At 39.9% G+C, this 22222-nt stretch overlaps 1 protein-coding gene across 3 annotated transcripts in view; it reads right to left on the minus strand.

Moving 5' to 3' along the window:
• The window catches only part of LOC139969391 (signal peptide, CUB and EGF-like domain-containing protein 3), a 109801-nt gene that overhangs the window by 76442 nt on the left and 11137 nt on the right, over positions 1–22222 (minus strand). For all 3 annotated transcript variants that reach the window (XM_071974306.1, XM_071974308.1, XM_071974309.1), the window contains exons 2-3: positions 20105–21345; positions 5686–6336 (exon numbers count right to left, since the gene is read on the minus strand). In XM_071974306.1, coding sequence (XP_071830407.1) covers positions 5686–6336; positions 20105–20237 — 784 coding nt within the window. In that variant the 5' untranslated portion in view covers positions 20238–21345. The remainder of the gene's footprint in view (positions 1–5685; positions 6337–20104; positions 21346–22222) is intronic.

Here is a 22222-nt window from a genome sequence, read left to right on the forward strand (position 1 = left end):
ATAACCTTGATCCGTGCCATTACGACCCAATCACCTAATAGTTTTCAACGATTTTTAACGCAAGCTTTAGCCTTGCGAATCATGGAACAATGGCACGGTTTAAACATGCTACAATGATACCTGGAAGTTAAGATGCTATACAATAACTGGGAGTTTAGATGCTATAACAATAACTCGGAGTTAAGATGCAGTAACAATACCTGGAAGTTAAGATGCTATAACAGTACCTGGAAGTTTAGATGCTATAACAATACCTGGGAGTTTAGATGCTATAACAATACCTGGAAGTTAAGATGCTTTAACAGTACCTGGGAGTTTAGATGCTATAACAATACCTGGGAGTTTAGATGCTATAACAATACCTGGAAGTTTAGATGATATAACAATACCTGGAAGTTAAATGCTATAACAGTCCCTGGTAGTTTAGATGCTATAACAATACCTGGGAGTTTATATGCTATAACACTTCCTGGGACTGCCCAGCAGTGTGATGTGTTAGTGCGTTACATTAATCAAGTTAACTAAATGATTCATATGTGTCTTTCATATTGAGTATATCCCTAAAATAGAGCTTTTAACCCAATAATAGTGCAATAGAAATCACTACGTACTCAGCATCAATTGACCATTCTAGCATATGTCCATAAAGAGCCTGCCCCTATGAGAGCAGTCTGCGTAGATTCAAAAACATTTATGTCATTATTCAAGAGAATTTGAGTATTAGATGGAGAACCCGGAAAGGGAATGGTGGGCTACTCGGTACCTCGACTCAGTTAACGAACATCTGCTTGTAATTTACACAATAAAGAGGCTACACCCGTCAACTGACACTTAACATAAAACAGTTTGGCAATACTGCAAAATCAACAAGCAATGTTTGACATTTTACCAATCTAGCACAAACCTTATTTTATATCAATTTTAACTACTGTTTGGTCGCTCGTTGAGATGAAAATATCATAACATTTGATAGTTAAAGGGGTAGCTCAACATTTGAATATCCTTCTTTCTTTCATAGTTTGGTATAGATGAGGAATGGTTTCATGGGATGGTTTTGCATTCTGTCCTGCAAAATCGAGTCCTTAAATGGATCGTCAATCAAATGAGAAGTCAAAATACCTATACGTCAGGAGAACACCTAATATTTGTGGATCTGGTACGGGTAGTTTTACGGGTAGAAGAGGAAGATTAGTTATTTATTTACTTGTGGTCACGCAGGCTTGTTGTTCGTAATTTAGACATGACTTACTTCAGTCGAAGATGAAACCGAAACCATGATGCTCATCTTCCGAACTGAGGAATGTCAACCAGACCAGGGGAGGTTTTATTTTCCACAAAACTAAAATATAATGATGTAAATAAAGCTATAATTTGCATTACAATGCAGAAAATCGTCGGATAGCCGTGACAAGAAAACTAGGGTCACTTCCCTATTGCTAACTTTAAACGTGAAGTTTACCTTCCATTTGAGTGTTTTTTCATTACTTTCAAGGTGAACCTAAACAGTTTTGTTATTCTAAGTTTAGGTCATGTTAAAAAAGAACTTCAATATTTTAGAATCAGTACGGTATTGCTAATATCGGCCACATCTATCAAGGAAAATAAACAACGCAGTAAAAACGGAAAATCAGTTGATGGTATTTAGTCTTGCTCGTCTTATCCAGTCTGTGTCAATCTATTTGGCAGCTCCATCGCATCAAGGTCATAATTTGGATTTTGCTTCTCCTTTAAGACAAATTTTATTTATTAGATCTAACAACGTAAATATGAAATGATGATGGCCTACACCACTTACGTTTGGTAAATCTTAGAAAACAACTGTCAAGGCATAGTAGGGAAAATCATACAAACTTTATAGATCATATTCTTTCGTGACTGTTTTTTTTTTTTTTTAATATTGGGTGTTGTTACCATTGGTGAGGTGGGTCATACAGCTTTGAAAGAGGCTGAGGTAAGATGGGGTCACAGTCACATGGATGAGGTATGCAAACGGGCCTTTAGTATTATTTATAATTTCCCACGCAATAACAGACAATGAGATCAGTTGTTTTCAACAAATATTAGTGAATCACGTTGACGAAGTCCTCCATCTTGTCAAAATAAACATACGTCTGGAGTAGGAGGGGAGAATTGTACCAACATCTCAACACCCCTACCAGACTACATAAACACCACGAAGAGCGATCTATGACTGGAATAAATCAACTAATGAGGAGGCTACTAGGTAGATCATATGGAGCTATCAACCAGTGGAGATTCCGCATATACTTGTAATATGTTCTTTCCATTGGTGTGAATTTTAATGAGCTAATAATGACGTGACGAATCGTATGAATTAATCTGCATTTTATTTTTTTTCAATATTTCTGTTATGGTTTACCTCCTCTTTTCCTCTGCGACATTAACTTGAGAGGACTTAAAATGTTAATGGAACCTTCCGATTGTATCATCCATTTATTGAACATTTTAGGGCGTTAGACAAAGGAAGTTAATGGCAATATTTCGGGTTAAAACTTAACTATGCCTTCACATCCCGTTAAACCACTTTGCTAACTAATAAGTGTGCCCACAATTAAGTCATAGTGCAATCATAGTTTCTTGGTTAGGATAACATTCCTGCCTATTGATATATGGTGTGAAAGAGTGTGGATCCCCATGGAGCGAGGGTTAGTACCGCCACAAATATTATCATTATTTGCATTAATTAACCTTCATTGCAGGACAGCAGCGCATGTAATACCAGTAGCGTGTTTGCCTACGCTGCGGGAACAGTCAAACGCCCCGTGGGTGCACCCCTGGAAACGGTTAACCTTCCCACTGATTTCCAAGATTGAACATGTCCGCCAACTTATTTGACATGACTTTTTTGGAAGATAGGCAAGAAAAATTGATTGATTAAATATTCGTCTACAACTACTAAGAACTAAATATCCGTCACAACACTTTTCTAAGTGATTATTCGACGCATTGCCATTGTCATTCATTATTTCCAAGAAGGTGTTGCACTCGAAATATCGTTACTTATCAAATGAGTTGGCTTGCTACTCAGCGATGAAATTTCAATTAAAGGCACTTCGATCTGAGCACTTTGCAGATTCTTAATTTAATAGATAAAAATTGCTTTAGGCAGTTTAAACAAAGACCTACTATGGTTTCATTTTGGTCACAGTGCGTGCTACTGTACATACAATGCGAGTGACAGGCTGAAAGCTGATTGCATACTTAGTCTGTAGTTACCTTCCATCTGTGCACACGTAAACAATGAAAGCCAAAATAACACATACTCTAAATTTTACTGCAGGAAGTTGAACATACATGATTTATTATTCGCCAATATGCAGCTAACCTTCCTAAAAGAAAAAGTCAGAGCAACACGGACGACGCAATGCCTTGTTTTTCGCAATTCACAAGTGGGTTCGAGGTATTGCAAAACTGACCGAGCGGAGTGATCACATCAAAGGGGTAAGAGGGCATTTCTGGTGGGAGTGGGGAACACTGTTATTAGCTGGGAGTGCAGGGGTCGACAATGGGACAAAACGCTGGTAGGTGTCCAGGGGCTTCTGTAACATCAGAGGCGTAGGTAGGCATATCTAATATAGGTAGGATACTCTATTATTAGCTATTGGAGTTCTAAATAATAAGGTACTAACACTGACAATCTGCAGAACCTAAATATCATGTACGAATTGATACATACAACATGAATGTTGAAGCACATTGACTAAAGTGTTTCCAGTCTGATCCGTTAAGCTTCATTGACCTTTCTTCTATCATCAAGAAGCAAAGGTCCTTTCTCTCATGGGATGCGGTACAGAGGCGGATGGCGGGGGTACATATCCATCGTGAAATTCATATAAGTAATGATATTTGATATCTAGTATCTACAGTGTTTTCACAATATGACCTTCATTGATTTCTAGTGCCACATGTCAGTTTCACCTAAAAGCAAGATTGTTCTCAGGCAGGTACTATCTTACTAAGGAGAACTGAAGCCCGCTCTGGACTTCAACCAGGTCTTTAAATATATTCAGAGAAAATGAATTCCTCTTTCATGATTAAAAACTCCTTACGAGGGAGCAAGAAGTGTCTGAAAACTGTACTGCAGCTTCCGAGGGGTTTGCAGTCACAGCATTCGGTCTCGAAATCGCTCTACACCCCCCCCCCCCCTCCCCCTCGAAAAAATGATGTCTGTACGCCCTAGTAGTAGCATGGAGCTTTCCATAGTAGCATGCAGCTTTCCATTGTTTATAGTAATTTGGTTGCCAGTTTTGGATGATTAATCGGACTTGGCTTTTGACTGGATAGTTCTAGACGGCCTTTGATAATTTATTGTACCTATCCTGTGTATCCTATCCCATACAGTGCCTGTGGGTGATTTGAAGGTTCAGTTCGGAATGGTTTGGTCCTGTTCTACCTAATTGTTTACGTGCGGTGGGTGGGGGGGGGGGGATGGGCTTACTCTGGAATGAATGTTTCGGCTGGAGGAGGGCGGGTATAGAATGTGGTTTGGATCAGTGAGGGTTTTCTTTATAGTGATTAGATGATGAAGGGTGTTTATGATGGTTTGGGTGGATGATGATGATGTTTTGGTAGGTGAAGGTATTTAGAGTTGTTTGCCTGGGTGCTGGTTTGTTTGACTGTGGGGTTCATTATGGATTGGTGGTGTATTGGTTCAAGGAACATTCTTTTGATGGATTTCAAGGAAGATTCTTTTGGTGTTCATGAAGGTTTTGATAGATGTAAGTGTTAAAGTGGTGCAATGGTTGGAAGGAAAGTTCCCTTTGGTAAAGAAGGGGGTGGGTGGGGCTGGATGGAGTGGGCGTGGTAAACCGGGGACCATATTGCCTAAAAGTATTTGTATGCATGCGTTACAAATACCCATATGTGTAAGACATCTCTTATAACTATATAATCTTTAGACAGAACATTTTCAACTTTCCCGAAACCCTTCATTCATTCATTCATAAAGCCTCGTTCTACAACGAATCTCTTGGGATATCGTTATTATTAGTTACTGAAATAGGGTTCAAAGTTCACGGGTATTTCGTTTAGGTTAACAAGCCGGTTATAATTAGAATGAAAGTTCGTTTCTGTCAAGATGATGAAATAGAGTCTAAATGCGAAAATGGAATTCATAGCTCAAGCCCAGATAAATATGTTCTTTCTCAGAGTTGTGTAGTAGTAAATGTACCTTAATCAATTTGTGCAACAAAAACATGCTTTGACATCAACCGTTGCAGTTTCAACTTATCTGTTAACTAATTCGTTCCAATATGATGGGCACGTGTCATGCAGGATAAAGGGTCTCATATTGTATGAAGTATATGCAAATGATTGATGAATATTCAGATAATATCGATTTTGCGTCAAACAAAGAACACGATGACTTTCTGTTCCATTAGCAATGCACATCAGCAATGCAAAATCCCATGCAACAAAACGTGAACGAGTTCATGCAGTGACCGAGCCTGTGCGACTAAAACGATTGAAATTGAGCAGGTTAAACAGAGGCATAAGGAGTGCTATAAGGAAAACTGTGAAAATGATTGAAACATCAGATGGATATAAGATTGGGCAATATAGAACGAAAAATAAATTGAATGTAATAAGAAAGAACGAAAATGATATGAAATTGAAATAATCATCAATAATATTTACTGAAGAAAAGTGGTGTTTTGAACTTACCACCGTCGGAGGCCAGTGAGATGATGGCCTTGCATAAACCGCTGCCTACTCGACTAGTGTTCTCTAGCGGAACCCTATTTATTCCGATGTAAATACTATGTTCAATCTCACCCCTTGTGGGCCTTTGTCCGCTCAGGGTATAGAGGTATTGACTCTGTAATTGACCCCTCTGTGGCCCTCTATTATTCCATTTTAAAGATTCATCAGCTACTTCTAGTCTTAACTTGACACCTTCGGTTACAATGTCATCTATTATTCGTAGTAACTTTCCTCCATTAATGGATTCTCGGGCGTGGCCAGGCAGAGTATTACTATATACACGCATTTGGCGTTCCACGATTTGTGTCTCTGCACAATTTGTAGTAATACCGCCGCTACCCCCAAAACCATCGGCAGTTGCACAGTCGGCGATATCTAAAGTCCAGCCTTTAGGCGGCTCTTTGTAGTCTAACTTTATTCTTGCATTTGTATATGGACCCATATAATCGACCCTGATTACTGCTCGACCGGTACACCGCCCGTCTTGGGAAGGTTCGGGGTGTTCTATTATTCTAATGTAGTCACTCTCGCCCTGCACGATCCCGGTCCTTAAATCCAAAAGAACCTTCTCCCTGCCTGCCAAGTACTGACCGCGAAAAGGATGGCAAGAAACTGTGCGAAAAAAAAGATGAAAATTAAAGATTATTAGCAAATTCAGTCATCGAAGAATTAATGTACAAATTTAACAACTAGGTGTTTTTCTCTACGCATTGTGGGACAATCTTTTTAAACAGACTCGACGAACATTATGTACGAGTGTTCCATTTTGTGCATAGGTCAGTAAACTTGGCTAATATAAGAACCGGTCCTATCCATATAAGTACATGAAATGAAAATCTTATTGAGGCTTGTAGAACCATGGTTGGATCAAAACAGGGAGAAAGATGAAACTTGCTTGCCATGTAAAGGGGAATGGAACACTGGTGATATAAGAAGCATCCACAAACAGCTATTTCATGTTATATTATCTTTGATTACAAAACCCAATCTCTGGTGACCTCGATTGATATTTTACCAAAAGTTAATGCATTGTTATTATGAATATCACGAACTTTGTTAAAGCTACAGTTGTAAATACCTAATATGTCATATAAAATTACCAAAGCAGGTCTCTTCACTTCGATTGAGGGGTGTTCGTGGGTAAATTGAGGGGTGTTCGTTGGTAGAAAGAAGGATGGTCGTTGGTAGATTGAGGGGTGTTCGTTGGTAGATTGAGGGGTGTTCGTTGGTACACTGAGGGGTGTTCGTTGGTAGATCATTGAGGGGTGTTCGTTGGTAGATAGAAGGGTGCTTGTTGGTAGATTGAGGGGTGTTTGTTGGTAGATCGAGGGGTGTTCGTTGTAGATTGAGGGCTGTTCGTGGGTAAATTGAGGGGTGTTCGTTGGTAGAGCATTGAGGGGTGTTCGTTGGTAGATAGGGGGGTGCTTGTTGGTAGATTGAGGGGTGTTTGTTGGTAGATCGAGGGGTGTTCGTTGTAGATTGAGGGGTGTTCGTGGGTAAATTGAGGGGTGTTCGTTGGTAGAGCATTGAGGGGTGTTCGTGGGTAGAAAGAAGGATGTTCGTTGGTAGATTGAGGGGTGTTCGTTGGTAGATTGAGGGGTGTTCGTTGGTATATTGAGGGGTTTTCTTTGGTAGATCATTGAGGGGTGTTCGTGGGTAAATTGAGGGGTGTTCGTTGGTAGATCATTGAGGGGTGTTCGTTTGTAGATAGAGGGGTGCTTGTTGGTATATTGAGGGGTGTTCGTTGGTAGATTGAGGGGTGTTCGTTGGTATATTGAGGGGTGTTCGTTGGTAGATCATTGAGGGGTGTTCGTTTGTAGATAGAGGGGTGCTTGTTGGTAGATTGAGGGGTGTTTGTTGGTAGATCGAGTGGTGTTCGTTTTAGATTGAGGGGTGTTCGTTGGTTTATTGAGGGGTGTTCGTTGGTAGATTGCGGGGTGCTTGTTGGTAGATTGAGGGATGTTTGTTGGTAGATCGAGGGGTGTTCGTTTGTAGATTGAGGGTGTTCGTTGGTGTATTGAAGGGGGGTTCGTTGGTAGATTGAGGGGTGTTCGTTGGTAGATTGAGGGGTGTTCGTTGGTATATTGAGGGGTGTTCTTTGGTAGATCATTGAGGGGTGTTCGTGGGTAAATTGAGGTGTGTTCGTTGGTAGATCATTGAGAGGTGTTCGTGGGTAGAAAGAAGGATGTTCGTTGGTAGGTTGAGGGGTGTTCGTTGGTAGATTGAGGGGTGTTCGTTGGTATTTTGAGGGGTGTTCGTTGGTAGATCAATGAGGGATGTTCGTTTGTAGATAGAGGGGTGCTTGTTGGTAGATTGAGGGGTGTTTGTTGGTAGATCGAATGGTGTTCGTTGTAGATTGAGGGGTGTTCGTTGGTTTATTGAAGGGGTGTTCGTTGGTAGATTGCGGGGTGCTTGATGGTAGATTGAGGGGTGTTTGTTGGTAGATCGAGGGGTGTTCGTTTGTAGATTGAGGGTGTTCGTTGGTGTATTGAAGAGGGTTCGTTGGTAGATCGAAGGATGTTCGTTGGTAGATTGAGGAGTATTTGTTGGTTGATCGATGGGTGTTCGTTGGTAGATTGAGGGGTGTTAGATTGAGGGGTGTTCGTTGGTTTATTGAGGGGTGTTCGTTGGTTGATCAAGGGTTGATCAAGGGGTGTTCGTTGGTAGATTGAGGAGTGTTCGTTTATAGATTGAGGGGTGTTCGTTGGTAGATCGAGTGGTGCTTAGTTTGTAGATTGAGGGTCTGTTCGTTGGTTTATCGAGGGATGCTCGTTTATAGATTGAGGGGTGTTCGTTGGTAGATTGAGGGGTGTTCATTGGTAGATTAGGGGTGTTTGTTGTGATACAGGGGGTTAATTATTACATGACTTCGTCAGAAACATGCAAACATGTAGCCTGTACGTGCACAATGATAGGCTGTTTTCTTGATTATAGCAGAACAATTACTTTGGTTTCTTATTCCATAACATACCGTATGTAGGCAAACTTAAAAACCTGGGTGTGAACTTTCAGAAACTACCATGTACCCACCATTTTCAGTTCAAAACAATTTTTTGGGCGATCGGACTCAATAGATCACTGTTTTTTAGTATTGCACCCTCTTAGATTTTCTATCCATTGAGATAAATAGGCCAGTGATTAATAAAACTACAGTATAACAACAAATTAAAAGCAAATTGAAATATTTTTGATACCATCTGAAATGAGATGTAACCAGTCGAGCAAGTGATGTTATGAGATTTTGCACCGGGTAGTGTAAATAAAGATAACAAATTGCACACAAAAGTGGCTTTCAGTCACACATGCGAATACATACATCCCCTGCACCCCTGTATCTTACCAAATTTCTTCCGATCCATGCTACCCCGTCACGTGACACTCATTGGAACCAACTATAATTATTCCTGCTATATACTGCAGTAGTGTTTACTGCAGTAGTGTTTGCTGCAGTAGTGTTTACTGCAGTAGTGTTTGCTGCAGTAGTGTTTGCTGCAGTAGTGTTTGCTGCAGTAGTATTTGCTGCAGTAGTGTTTGCTGCAGTAGTGTTTGCTGCAGTAGTGTTTGCTGCAGTAGTGTTTGCTGCAGTAGTGTTTGCTGCAGTAGTGTTTACTGCAGTAGTGTTTGCTGCAGTAGTATTTGCTGCAGTAGTGTTTGCTGCAGTAGTGTTTGCTGCAGTAGTATTTGCTGCAGTAGTGTTTGCTGCAGTAGTGTTTGCTGCAGTAGTGTTTGCTGCAGTAGTGTTTGCTGCAGTAGTATTTGCTGCAGTAGTGTTTGCTGCAGTAGTGTTTGCTGCAGTAGTGTTTACTGCAGTAGTGTTTGCTGCAGTAGTGTTTGCTGCAGTAGTGTTTGCTGCAGTAGTGTTTGCTGCAGTAGTGTTTGCTGCAGTAGTGTTTGCTGCAGTAGTGTTTGCTGCAGTAGTGTTTGCTGCAGTAGTATTTGCTGCAGTAGTGTTTGCTGCAGTAGTGTTTGCTGCAGTAGTGTTTGCTGCAGTAGTGTTTGCTGCAGTAGTGTTTGCTGCAGTAGTGTTTGCTGCAGTAGTGTTTGCTGCAGTAGTGTTTGCTGCAGTAGTGTTTGCTGCAGTGTATTTGCTTCAATGAATCTTGTTTGCTTCTTTTCGCTTCCGTGACTTTAATTTAAGGGTGATACTCACTGAAGTGTGACGTCACTGAATCTCTTACTTGAAGCTGAATTGTTTGTTGAAAAGTCAATTTACACGCCACCTATTTGTCAGTCTGAGAGCGATCGTTTGCCACCTAGATAATTAATCATTGTGAAAAGACGCAAGATCGTTCAACTAAAGCAGGCTTTGTGATATTTAAAGCGACGTGGTTCTTACTCAACATACACGGTACTTAGTCAACATACTGTACCGGTACTTAGTCAGTGAGGGTAACACAGACTCATCATTGGATAGGATCTTTTCCTATCTCCTATGGGTGTCAGTGTCACATACGTCATGGATTATACCCATCCAATGCTATCGACACCACTTATCGTTAACAGAATATTTCTGAATTTGTGTGATATAGGTAGAGGTAAGTAGACACAAGTTCCAACCGAAGTTCATAAACACATAACTCATTTAAATAGGATAAAGGCAAAAAAATTGAGGGCCGTTCTTTGCTGGTCAATAAAGCAAAACATATTTTAGCTACACACACACATACGTTCATACATGTTTGTATTACATTCAGACCGAGGACCCCATTGTATTTTCCATTGTTCAAATCCACGTACCCTAACCTTAACAATACCCCATACAATAGACACACATACTCTACACACACTATATACACATACGTTCACCCAGACACACATACATTTGGTGTCTGTTCTCAACTTCATCTCTCCTCAGAATGTGCAAGTATAATAGTTAGTTTCAGTCTGAGCTGACAAATAACACCTTCCGGCCCCGAACCGATATGCAAATATATGTACATCTGTTGTAATACTGGAATTGTGAGAAAACGCAGGAGGTGAGAGAAGGTATAATAAAAAGTTAATAATCAGGTTTGGTCATTTCGTTTTGTCGAAGAAGTATTTTTATTGACAAGAAATGGTCCATATCGCCTTTTGATCTCGATGTCCCTGAACATCCCTAATTATTAACCACACGTCAACTACAGCGATTAGGAACACCTGTTGTGTTCTGAGTGTTTGAACAATGACCCAGGGTAATCCCTCCAAATGATCCCCAAATTTAAAACCCCAAAGTACACACTATATAACGTTACTTGAAAATAATCAGCTCCGAGATATGCAAACTATATAACTTTACTTATATAAGCAACTCCGAGATATGCAAGTACTTTTGTGGAAGAAGTAGTTTCGGGTGAATTTAAGCAGAAAAAGTGTACTCCCGGCTGACATCTTTATAATTTTCTACTTATATGTCATTCCAAAATAAACGGAATGATTCGTCGCAGAACAATGCGTATGAACATCCACATTGCTGTATACGGAGAACTTTGTGGTATTTTACTATATATGCTAGTATTATAACCATCAAACGACTCCTAACCGCTCTTAACCCGAATTACCAAGTAATCAAGAATTACGATTTCATTATCAGCAAAATTCATGAACATCGGTACGTGGGACGAGAATTCTGAATTTGGAACCGTCTGACAGAGAGTAAGCTTTACAGCTACGTAGACGCCGTATACTGCTTTTACACTATGACAGCGTGGTAAAAGTATTCCGGTTCAAACTGATTACCCCAAAAATATCGTACTTGTTGTGCATTTTCTCATTGACAGTATAGGATTAAACTACGTCATCGCCCTTTAATTAACTTCTCTGTCTCCTCGGAGAATATGACCTAAAAAATATGATGCATTTTGGATTTATTATTATCCACACCATGAATATCCGTTCACACTTAACTGTGCCGAGGCAACAACTGGAGTTTAATTTGTTATAGAGTAAACAAACCGAAGAATCTGACGTGAGCAAAAAGTGATATTGATTCGGAATCTTGTTTGTTTTATATCACCATTTCGGAAGAAATGACAAGGGGCATTCCTGAGTATGTCTCGTTAGACAATTGTGTCAATACTTGTCATTTTGACGTAAAATTTGGACAAAATATAAATCAAAGAAACAACGGTACAGCGTCAACCTAAATATCACAGAGGTTTTGGGATACCTTACCGTGAAAAACGGTGAAATATTTCACTCCGTTACCTGATTGATTGAGCAACTGAGTTAAATTTGTCGAAGAATAAAGTCATTAACAGAAAACCAGATGGTTCTAGCACCCTATAGATCAATATGGAGAAAATAAGTGACACTCGTTTTATAAGGACTCAATGACGTGGAAATTAGTAACACCCACTTATAGGACTCAATGACGAGGAAATTAGTAACACCCACTTATAGGACTCACTGACGAGGAAATAAGTAACACCCACTTATAGGACTCACTGACGAGGAAATTAGAAACACTCACTTATAGGACTCAATGACGAGGAAATTAGTAACACCCACTTATAGGACTCAATGATGAGGAAATTAGTAACACCCACTTATAGGACTCAATGACGAGGAAATTAGTAACACCCACTTATAGGGCTCAATGACGAGGACATCAGTGACGCCCACTTATAGGACTCAATGATGAGGAAATTAGTGACGCCCACTTATAGGACTCAATGACGAGCAAATTAGTAACACCCACTTATAGGACTCAATGACGAGGAAATTGGTGACGCCCAATTAAAGGACTCAATGACGTGGAAATTGGTAACACCCACTAATAGGACTCACTGACGAGGAAATTAGTGACGCCCACTTATAGGACTCAATGATGAGGAAATTAGTGACGCCCACTTATAGGAGTCAATGACGAGGATATTAGTTACACCCACGTATAGGACTCAATGATGAGGAAATTAGTGACCCACCTATAGGACTCAATGACGAGGAAATTAGAAACACTCACTTATAGGACTCAATGACGAGGAAATTAGTAACACCCACTTATAGGACTCAATGACGAGGAAATTAGAAACACCCACTTATTGGACTCACTGACGAGGAAATTAGAAACACTCACTTATAGGACTCAATGACGAGGAAATTAGAAACACCCACTTATTGAACTCACTGACGAGGAAATTAGTAACACCCTCTTATAGGACTCAATGACGAGGAAATTAGAAACACTCACTTATAGGACTCAATGACGAGGAAATTAGAAACACTCACTTATAGGACTCAATGACGAGGAAATTAGTAACACCCACTTATAGGACTCAATGACGAGGAAATTAGTAACACCCACTTATAGGACTCAATGATGAGGAAATTAGTAACACCCACTTATAGGACTCAATGATGAGGAAATTAGTAACGCCCACTTATAGGACTCAATGACGAGGAAATTAGTAACACCCACTTATAGGACTCAATGATGAGGAAATTAGTGACGCCCACTTATAGGACTCAATGACGAGGACATTAGTGACGCCCACTTATAGGACTCAATGATGAGGAAATTAGTGACGCCCACTTATAGGACTCAATGACGAGGAAATTGGTAACACCCACTTATAGGACTCAATGACGAGCAAATTAGTAACACTACTTATAGGACTCAATGACGAGGAAATTAGTAACACCCACTTATAGGACTCAATGATGAGGAAATTAGTGACGCCCACTTATAGGACTCAATGACGAGGACATTAGTGACGCCCACTTATAGGACTCAATGATGAGGAAATTAGTGACGCCCACTTATAGGACTCAATGACGTGGAAATTAGTAACACCCACTTATAGGACTCAATGATGTGGAAATTAGTGACGCCCACTTAAAGGACTCAATGATGAGGAAATTAGTAACACCCACTTATAGGACTCAATGACGTGGAAATTAGTGACGCCCACTTAAAGGACTCAATGATGAGGAAATTAGTAACACCCACTTATAGGACTCACTGACGAGGAAATTAGTAACACCCACTTATAGGACTCAATGACGTGGAAATTAGTAACACCCACTTATAGGACTCAATGACGAGGAAATTGGTGACGCCCACTTATAGGACTCAATGACGAGGAAATTAGTAACACCCACTTATAGGACTCAATGATGAGGAAATTAGTGACGCCCACTTATAGGACTCAATGATGAGGAAATTAGTAACACCCACTTATAGGACTCAATGACGTGGAAATTAGTAACACCAACTTATAGGACTCAATGATGAGGAAATTAGTTACACCCACTTATAGGACTCAATGATGAGGAAATTAGTGACGCCCACTTATAGGACTCAATGACGAGGACATTAGTGACGCCCACTTATAGGACTCAATGATGAGGAAATTAGTGACGCCCACTTATAGGACTCAATGACGAGGAAATTGGTAACACCCACTTATAGGACTCAATGACGAGCAAATTAGTAACACTACTTATAGGACTCAATGACGAGGAAATTAGTAACACCCACTTATAGGACTCAATGATGAGGAAATTAGTGACGCCCACTTATAGGACTCAATGACGAGGACATTAGTGACGCCCACTTATAGGACTCAATGATGAGGAAATTAGTGACGCCCACTTATAGGACTCAATGACGTGGAAATTAGTAACACCCACTTATAGGACTCAATGATGTGGAAATTAGTGACGCCCACTTAAAGGACTCAATGATGAGGAAATTAGTAACACCCACTTATAGGACTCACTGACGAGGAAATTAGTAACACCCACTTATAGGACTCAATGACGTGGAAATTAGTAACACCCACTTATAGGACTCAATGACGAGGAAATTGGTGACGCCCACTTATAGGACTCAATGACGAGGAAATTAGTAACACCCACTTATAGGACTCAATGATGAGGAAATTAGTGACGCCCACTTATAGGACTCAATGATGAGGAAATTAGTAACACCCACTTATAGGACTCAATGACGTGGAAATTAGTAACACCAACTTATAGGACTCAATGATGAGGAAATTAGTTACACCCACTTATAGGACTCAATGATGAGGAAATTAGTGACGCCCACTTATAGGACTCAGTGATATTGTGTTAAGCAGTTAAATTTAAAGTTAGTTACCCATAGTGCACCCACACTGATATTTTGTCAAGCAGTTAACTTGAAAGGTAGTTACCCATAGTGACATAGCCTATTTAATTGCCTGTTTCGTACATATCAGTGGCTGGGTCTGCGACATCCCGTACGGACCTATTTCCGGTCTGTGACAACCCGTATGTACCTACTTCCGGTCTGTCACATCCCGCACGGACCTAACTGCTTTTGCAGTATATTTACATTGAATCAGGATTTTCCAGATCGTTACCAAATTACAAGACAAATGTTCAGCCTTGAAGCTTCTACCTTCATTTCAATAATCAGGAGGACACTTTTAATTCAGTGTCTGTTCGGTCATCATAAGAGATTTAATTACTATTATTTAATATTCAAATTTGTTTATTACTTTCTCAGTCAACGCTTTCCGTTGTGCCTTAACTTTGTTTTACATTATTTTTTGGTAAGATTGCTTCATTAAGGCAACGACGCGTTTCTTTAATTGGTTGCCTGTAATCACAGTGTATCTAATTAATATTGGCTGCCGAGTGGATGTCATACTCGGGACATTTGGAAATCTAGTGAGCCTAACGATACTAGTGTAAAATTAAGTACTCGTAACCGCGCTTATATCCTCGTACTCACATCAAGGGAATCCTGCTGTTATACACACGTACTATGAGACTGTGTGCCCAAATTACAATCTTATTTCAAACCAAGCTCAGCTCAGAAGGTTGCAGCTGAAATCAACACAACAAACCACTGTTAAGTTGCATTTTAAGTTAAAGGTGCTACACAATGGGAAATGGGTTCCCCAACAATGAAGGGAACTTAATTTACATGACAACATTACCTACTATACTTTGCACTAGAAATGAAATTCAAACATTAAATAATATTGTGGACACAAAAGTTTATATATTGGAACCTAACAGTACAACCACATATATCATTAACTTGTAGACTGTAGGTACCTAATACAATAGTTTGTTCGGATGAAACAAGTTATTATACTAATTGTGAATCGCAGCTAGTGTCATTGTGTTTGCAAGTAACTGTCTCATGACACGACGTTTCATCAACATATATTTGAAAAAATATATGAACAAAATTAATATATTTATTATAATAAAACTATATTCTCCCTCCCCCACCCCATTCCAACCACATGACGACATTTTAATTCGACAGAAAGCGACGTGTCACCGACCGGCCAAACATCAGATACTTCACTTCATCAAGCATGCGATGCATATAGTAAAATCGTGTTTCATCTTTAAGTTGTTTTTCGTATACTCAATACGGAGGGGCCTAATGACCACTGTATACTGTACAAAATGAACATGGCGCATTGCTTATAGAATACTCACACACTAATCATATTGGTCTCTGTAGTGTGTGGCATAACAGGAAGGGTTGAACCAGGGAGTTGTTATGGAACAACTCCCTGGTTGAACATCTCTTTATATTAGTCTGTGGGACATTGATAACAATCAGTGTAAAGACTAAATAATAAGCACGCCCCTGCAACCAACATACGACATACTAATCTGTTTACAATCAGCTATACCTGTGTGTGATACGATTTGTCTCGAGGCAAATGATTCGACGTGCAAACCGAATGTTAAAAGGGGAAATTGATAACACTTAGCTAAATGACAGTATATGGCTTATCACTTAAGACAATTTAAGAATATCCACTGGCTTAAGACAAATTATTACCAAATTTGACTGGTCGTTTTGCCATTTTGCATAAAAGTTCGGGTTGCTCTAGAAAATGAATAAACTTAAAATTAGACTGTACTCTTCCACCCACCCTTCGGCCTCAGAATGACGAAAGTTAAGTATAAGAGAACGACGCCTCTAAACTGTTGATATCAGTAGCTCTTTGTTTATTGCTCGTCTTAAGTTAATGTTTCCGCTTTGGAAACGAGGTCAGTCATTCGGATTCTAATGCGTCCATATAGTTATGACGTCATCGTTGAACCAAAGTTCAGCCTGTGCAAGTAAGCGGTTCTTTGTACTTTTTTTTGTGATTACAGAGATGTCAGCAAGACGCACGATGCAATTAGAACTTTCAGAATATTCTCTTAAGATGGGAATATGAAAAAAAGTCGATGGGAACCAATGATATTTATGTCCATCAATCTGACTCAGCCGGAGGATATCTCTTTGAGTGAATGACCTACTGCTAGCAAGACACGCCATTTTGATGTTTGTAAGTTAGCTAGACCAATGGATGTAATACAGAAAACCTCCATTGCATGGAGAGAGATAAAGAGCTGTTAAATATAAATAAATTTAACTGCTGTCAAACTTTACGATATCATTTGATCACTTCTGATCACACATTTCACAGCCCTCTCACTTCACAGTCCCTCCCACTTCACAGCCCCTCCCACTTCACATCCCACTCCCACTTCTCAGCCACTCCCACTTCACATCCCACTCCCACTTCTCACCCATTTCACTTTCACTGATGGTGCTACGGGGATAGTAGTCTTACTTCTTTGAACTTTCTTTATGAAAACATATCTTAGTTTTGTTTAGTTTTATATTACGCAATCAGCTGTATGACAGCCACATTGCAACATGTAAATACTCTACTCCGTTTCGAATTATCAATGACCTTGGTCCTTGGATCAGACATTTTCGTTGCTAGGGAAACGCACACGACTGAATTCTTCAAGAGATTATCATACCATATTCCTTCCATCGGTAGTCATAACATTTAACCAATATGAGATACGTACGCCTATACACTAATCAAACGAAAGTATAACTTACAGAATATATGTAAATTATTATGGAACTTATAAAGTCGTTAAGCCTAGACCAAGGTGCCACATTTGCCACACATGCCACATTTTGTCAAGATAGCATCTCGTGGACATCAAGAACATAATCTATATATCAAGTCTAGATGCCGAGCGGCTTATGTAGCCCCAGCAGTACTCTTGGTTCACACACTGGTTGAAAGGACAGTTCAGAGGAAAATTGAAAGTGGGAAAGAAGAACATGTTCTAAGCATACTGGCGAAATTTGCATGGAATTCTTAGTGTTTAGGCTACATTGAGTATTTGAGATATTAATACTCTCACAGTTTGTACCATCAGGGAACTCGAAGCCAAACATGCGTGATGTCATAGTTGCACAATGAGAGCAAAATATTTGTGTTTCCCTATTTTGCTTCATTTGATTGCTTTAACCTTGAAGTGGACATGGTTCCAACTTTGCCTGAGGAGATTTGAAGTTATCAATACCACAATCACTGTTGTGTATACTCATATGTAAATGAATCACAGTTTGAAGAAGAAAATTGCATGTAGGTTTTAAAGCGAAACATGCAACAAATTTGTTATTGTTCATCAATGACATAACACCTGTTTTCTTCTTTTTGAATTTGAACCATGAATATTTAATAAGAAATCGTGCATAGGAAATAGTGCATAGGACTTGCTTGCAAATTTCACTAGGATCCTTAGAGTTGCCACCTTTTCCATCAGCCAAAAATCTATTTCCTCCGGAATTTCCTTCTAAATGAACACGAATCATCGACTTTACTTAACTAACGATTTTGATTTCTGAATATATCACTTTGGAATATAACACTGACGACAAATATATGATCGTAAACAAGTTACTACTAAGTTGCTCTTTCACTATCCCTTGAAAAGTCGATAAAACATTCTCTTGTGGATCGAATTTTAACCGTGTTACGTGACCTTAACATCCAAAATATTCGTGTGCCCTCCGCCCCCCCCCCAAGAATACATACATACATTACATATATACATAGTTACCATAACTCCCCCACCAAGATTACAGACCATATATAGCTACCATACCTCCCCCTCCCCCTCCCCCAAGATTACGGAACCTTACCATGAGTCCCCTCCCCTCGAAGATTACGGAACATCTATAGTTACCATAACTCCCGGCCCTTCCCCTCCCTCCCCAAAGATTACGGAACATATATAGTTACCATACCTCCCCCTCCCTCCCTCGCCCAAGATTACGGAACATCTATAGTTACCATAACCCCCCCCCCCCGAAGATTACGGAAAATCTTTGGTTACCATGCCTCCCCTCCCCCTTCCCTCCCTCGCCCAAGAATACGGAACATCTGTAGTTACCATATACCTCCCCTCCCCCAAGATTACGGAAAATCTTTAGTTACCATACCTCCCCCTCCCCCTCCCCTCCCTCGCCCAAGAATACGGAACATCTGTAGTTACCATACCTCCCCTCCCCCAAGATTACGGAACATCTATATTTACCATAACTCCCCTTCCTCTCCCTCCCCATTTACGGAACATCTATTGTTACCATACTTCCCCTCCCCCTCCCCTCCCTCGCCCAAGATTACGGAACATCTATAGTTACCATAACTCCCCCCCCCTGAAGAATACGGAACATCTACAGTTACCATAACTCCCCCACCCCCCCCCCCCCGAAGAAACGGAACATCTATAGTTACCGTAACTCCACCTACACTCAACGTTCAGCATATAATTCTATTACAAATAGAACTGTCAGTTTCCTTAAACTTTAACGTTTTTGTTAGGTCGGAAATTCTACCAAAGTTATTCAAATATGGTTGTATTTGATCAAACTCAAATTCCTTTGTAATGAAGGTTAATAAGAGATAATTCTTCAATTTGATTCTACTAAACATCACCCAGACACTTTTTGATATAAGTATAAGACACAAGTAAAAGCACTTGTAAATTGTAAAATTTTACTTGAAATTAAACTTTAAAATCAAACGTATGGCCTAAGCGGGTATTTCGTAATTAAATGTACGCCTTGCATGGTTAGTTATTGTGTCATTTCATACCCACTATAAGTGGTATGTAAGTTAACTTTTCAATTCTGCATTCATTACATCAATGCAGAGTGTATGGTGCGAATCAGCTGAAGTTTTATACATTTTGTGCTTCATTATAGTCAGTGGTAATTAGTGGCACTTTAATTTATTTAGCTGCATTGCATTAACCATGCACCGGGTTTTAATCCACAGCTTCTTCCTTTAGCTAGAGTGACTTACAACCCACCGTATTTCCGCCCAACCCCATCTCCCCCCCCCCCCCACCGCAGCCGCTCCCAACACCACTACCACACTTTCCCGTTGGGAACAAATAGTATTGAATCTCCTCCACACTTACACATACACATGTCTTTTCTCGTATACAACTGAGCCCCCCCCCCCCCCCTCCACTGGACAATTGATTAAAATAGGCGTTCTTCAACACTCTGATGGTAACTACGAAGAGATTTACTCGAAGAGAATGAAATACCGTAAAAAAAGAAAGATTGCCTCACCTAGAATGATGAATATTGTGGTCAGCGCCCTGTTCGCCATCTCCGACCAGAAATACGACACATTCGAAGGGCTGTTGACACCATTCAGACAAGAATTCCACTCACAGTGCGTAAACTGAAAACGACGGAACATGATTTTATTGTTTTTACATTTCCGACGTAGGCGTAGAAACTATGAGGAAATAGCAAACATTGAAACAGCTTTGTACAACATCCAGGTCTGAGAAGACGAAAAATTTCGTCATTCGTGAATGCAACTTGCATCCGTTTTACGTAATCGCCCCTTTGGCGATCCACGCTTTCAAAGTTTCTCGAAGCTACACTTCAGTTCCGGAGCAAAATAGAGAACACACATTGGTTGTTGATTAAAAAACCAAAGAAGGAAGACACATAAGACTAACTACCTGTCGGCACCTCTATTTATATTTCAAAGTTGCATTTACCTGAAGGAAACGTCGGGTTTTTCTTTAGTTTGCTATGTCTGCTTTATTCCTTCAAGCAAAATTATCCTCTTGGAAACATGTCAGCACGTCCTTGCGGAAATTTTTGTGTGTATCCCCTTCCGCAAACGAATAAATTATGTCTCTTTCATATAATAAACTCACAACGTAATAATTGCAATCAATATAAGTAGGCGTTTAAAGGCAGCTAACTCCATACTCCATTTGTACGGGTTTACTTTAAAAAACTAAAACTGTTCGTTCTGTCTAAATTGTGGCCTATATTTGATATAAATGACATTTGGGCTATAATGGAAATACTGTGACGTCGTGCGCAATGGGTTTCTAGGCTGTGGCCAAATCTTGACTTCCTTAGAGATGAACAAACAATCCACGGTTGAATGTGATTTAAATGCTACGTCCAGACCCAAGCTTTTTCTGGTGCATAAATCTGTATCGCTTGTAGTGAAAAGTACGTTTTCCTCCTTCCTTGTGTTGCTTTAAAACAATCACCTGCCTCATATATCTTTGAACGTACAGTTCGGAGACCTCGGTTTTCACTGACCAGTGAGCTAAGACTTCTTTCCGATGTGATTTTAAGCCGAGAGCCGTTATATACCTCCCTCCCTACAAGGTTGTGATAATTGCAGCGAAGCAGTGCATGGTCGCATGTCAAATTTCTAGATCGATTAAATAAACTGTCGAAATTTTTAGAAAATGGATTGAGGGCGTGTCTTGCCGGAGGGACATTAGATAAAGTGCTTTGTGAATCCCCCGTTCAGTCTTCGGCTGTTGAGAAATCTGCAAAGGAAACAAAATTAATGGCTCGGTTGAATTTAGAATTCTAAACACACATTGCAATGAAGACACTGTAGGAGACGAGTAGGGTATGGTCAGTTAACATGAATTAGGATTGTGGAATAAGCCCATTTAAACTGACCAGTCTCTATGTGATTTTCGTTGTTATGATGCGAGCCTCAACACTAATATCTGTTTGGTATGTGTGCAGAAATAAACCAACCTTCTCTCTTCATGCCCGCGAAGTGATAACATGATCTAATGAAAACAAAAATAACTAGCAGGGTCTTAGTTCTACAACTTGTTTTTTCTATTTAAAGGGGCGCTCCAAAATCAAATGTTAGTTGGTTTGATTAACGAAACCTCGAATACTTCACATTTGTACCAAATGCGCATAACCTGCAGATAGCCTACTGGGATACTCAATTAAAATTCATCAGCTATTCAATGAAGTGTCAGGTACAGTGTTATTATAAAAATGTTTGCAGTAATATGCCTTCATTTACCCTTCAGTGATTGGTATCAGACAATTTGTGCAAGGGTTCACAAACCCCATAATACGTTAACGTTTCACCTATAGGGCAATTGCTAAACGGGTACACTGCATGTATACATAAGCAAGGCTCCTTAAAGTGGTCCTTAAAATTCTCATTCTCAAAGTGTGGCGTTCAGGATGACCATATAATGCAATCAAATACGTTACTTTGCCGAGGGTAGACAAATATCTCAACCAATATCAATAATCGAATTGACTCCTTTTGCGGGTCTGAAATGAAGCAAAAGTCTCAAAATGGCCATTTCCCCCTCGTGTCTATACCAATATACGTTCACGTTAAAACCCTCATAAAGCAATATGACTCTCAACGATGAGGGACATTAT

Source organism: Apostichopus japonicus, chromosome 7 (assembly GCF_037975245.1).
Source record: "Apostichopus japonicus isolate 1M-3 chromosome 7, ASM3797524v1, whole genome shotgun sequence".
NCBI lineage: Eukaryota > Metazoa > Echinodermata > Holothuroidea > Aspidochirotida > Stichopodidae > Apostichopus > Apostichopus japonicus.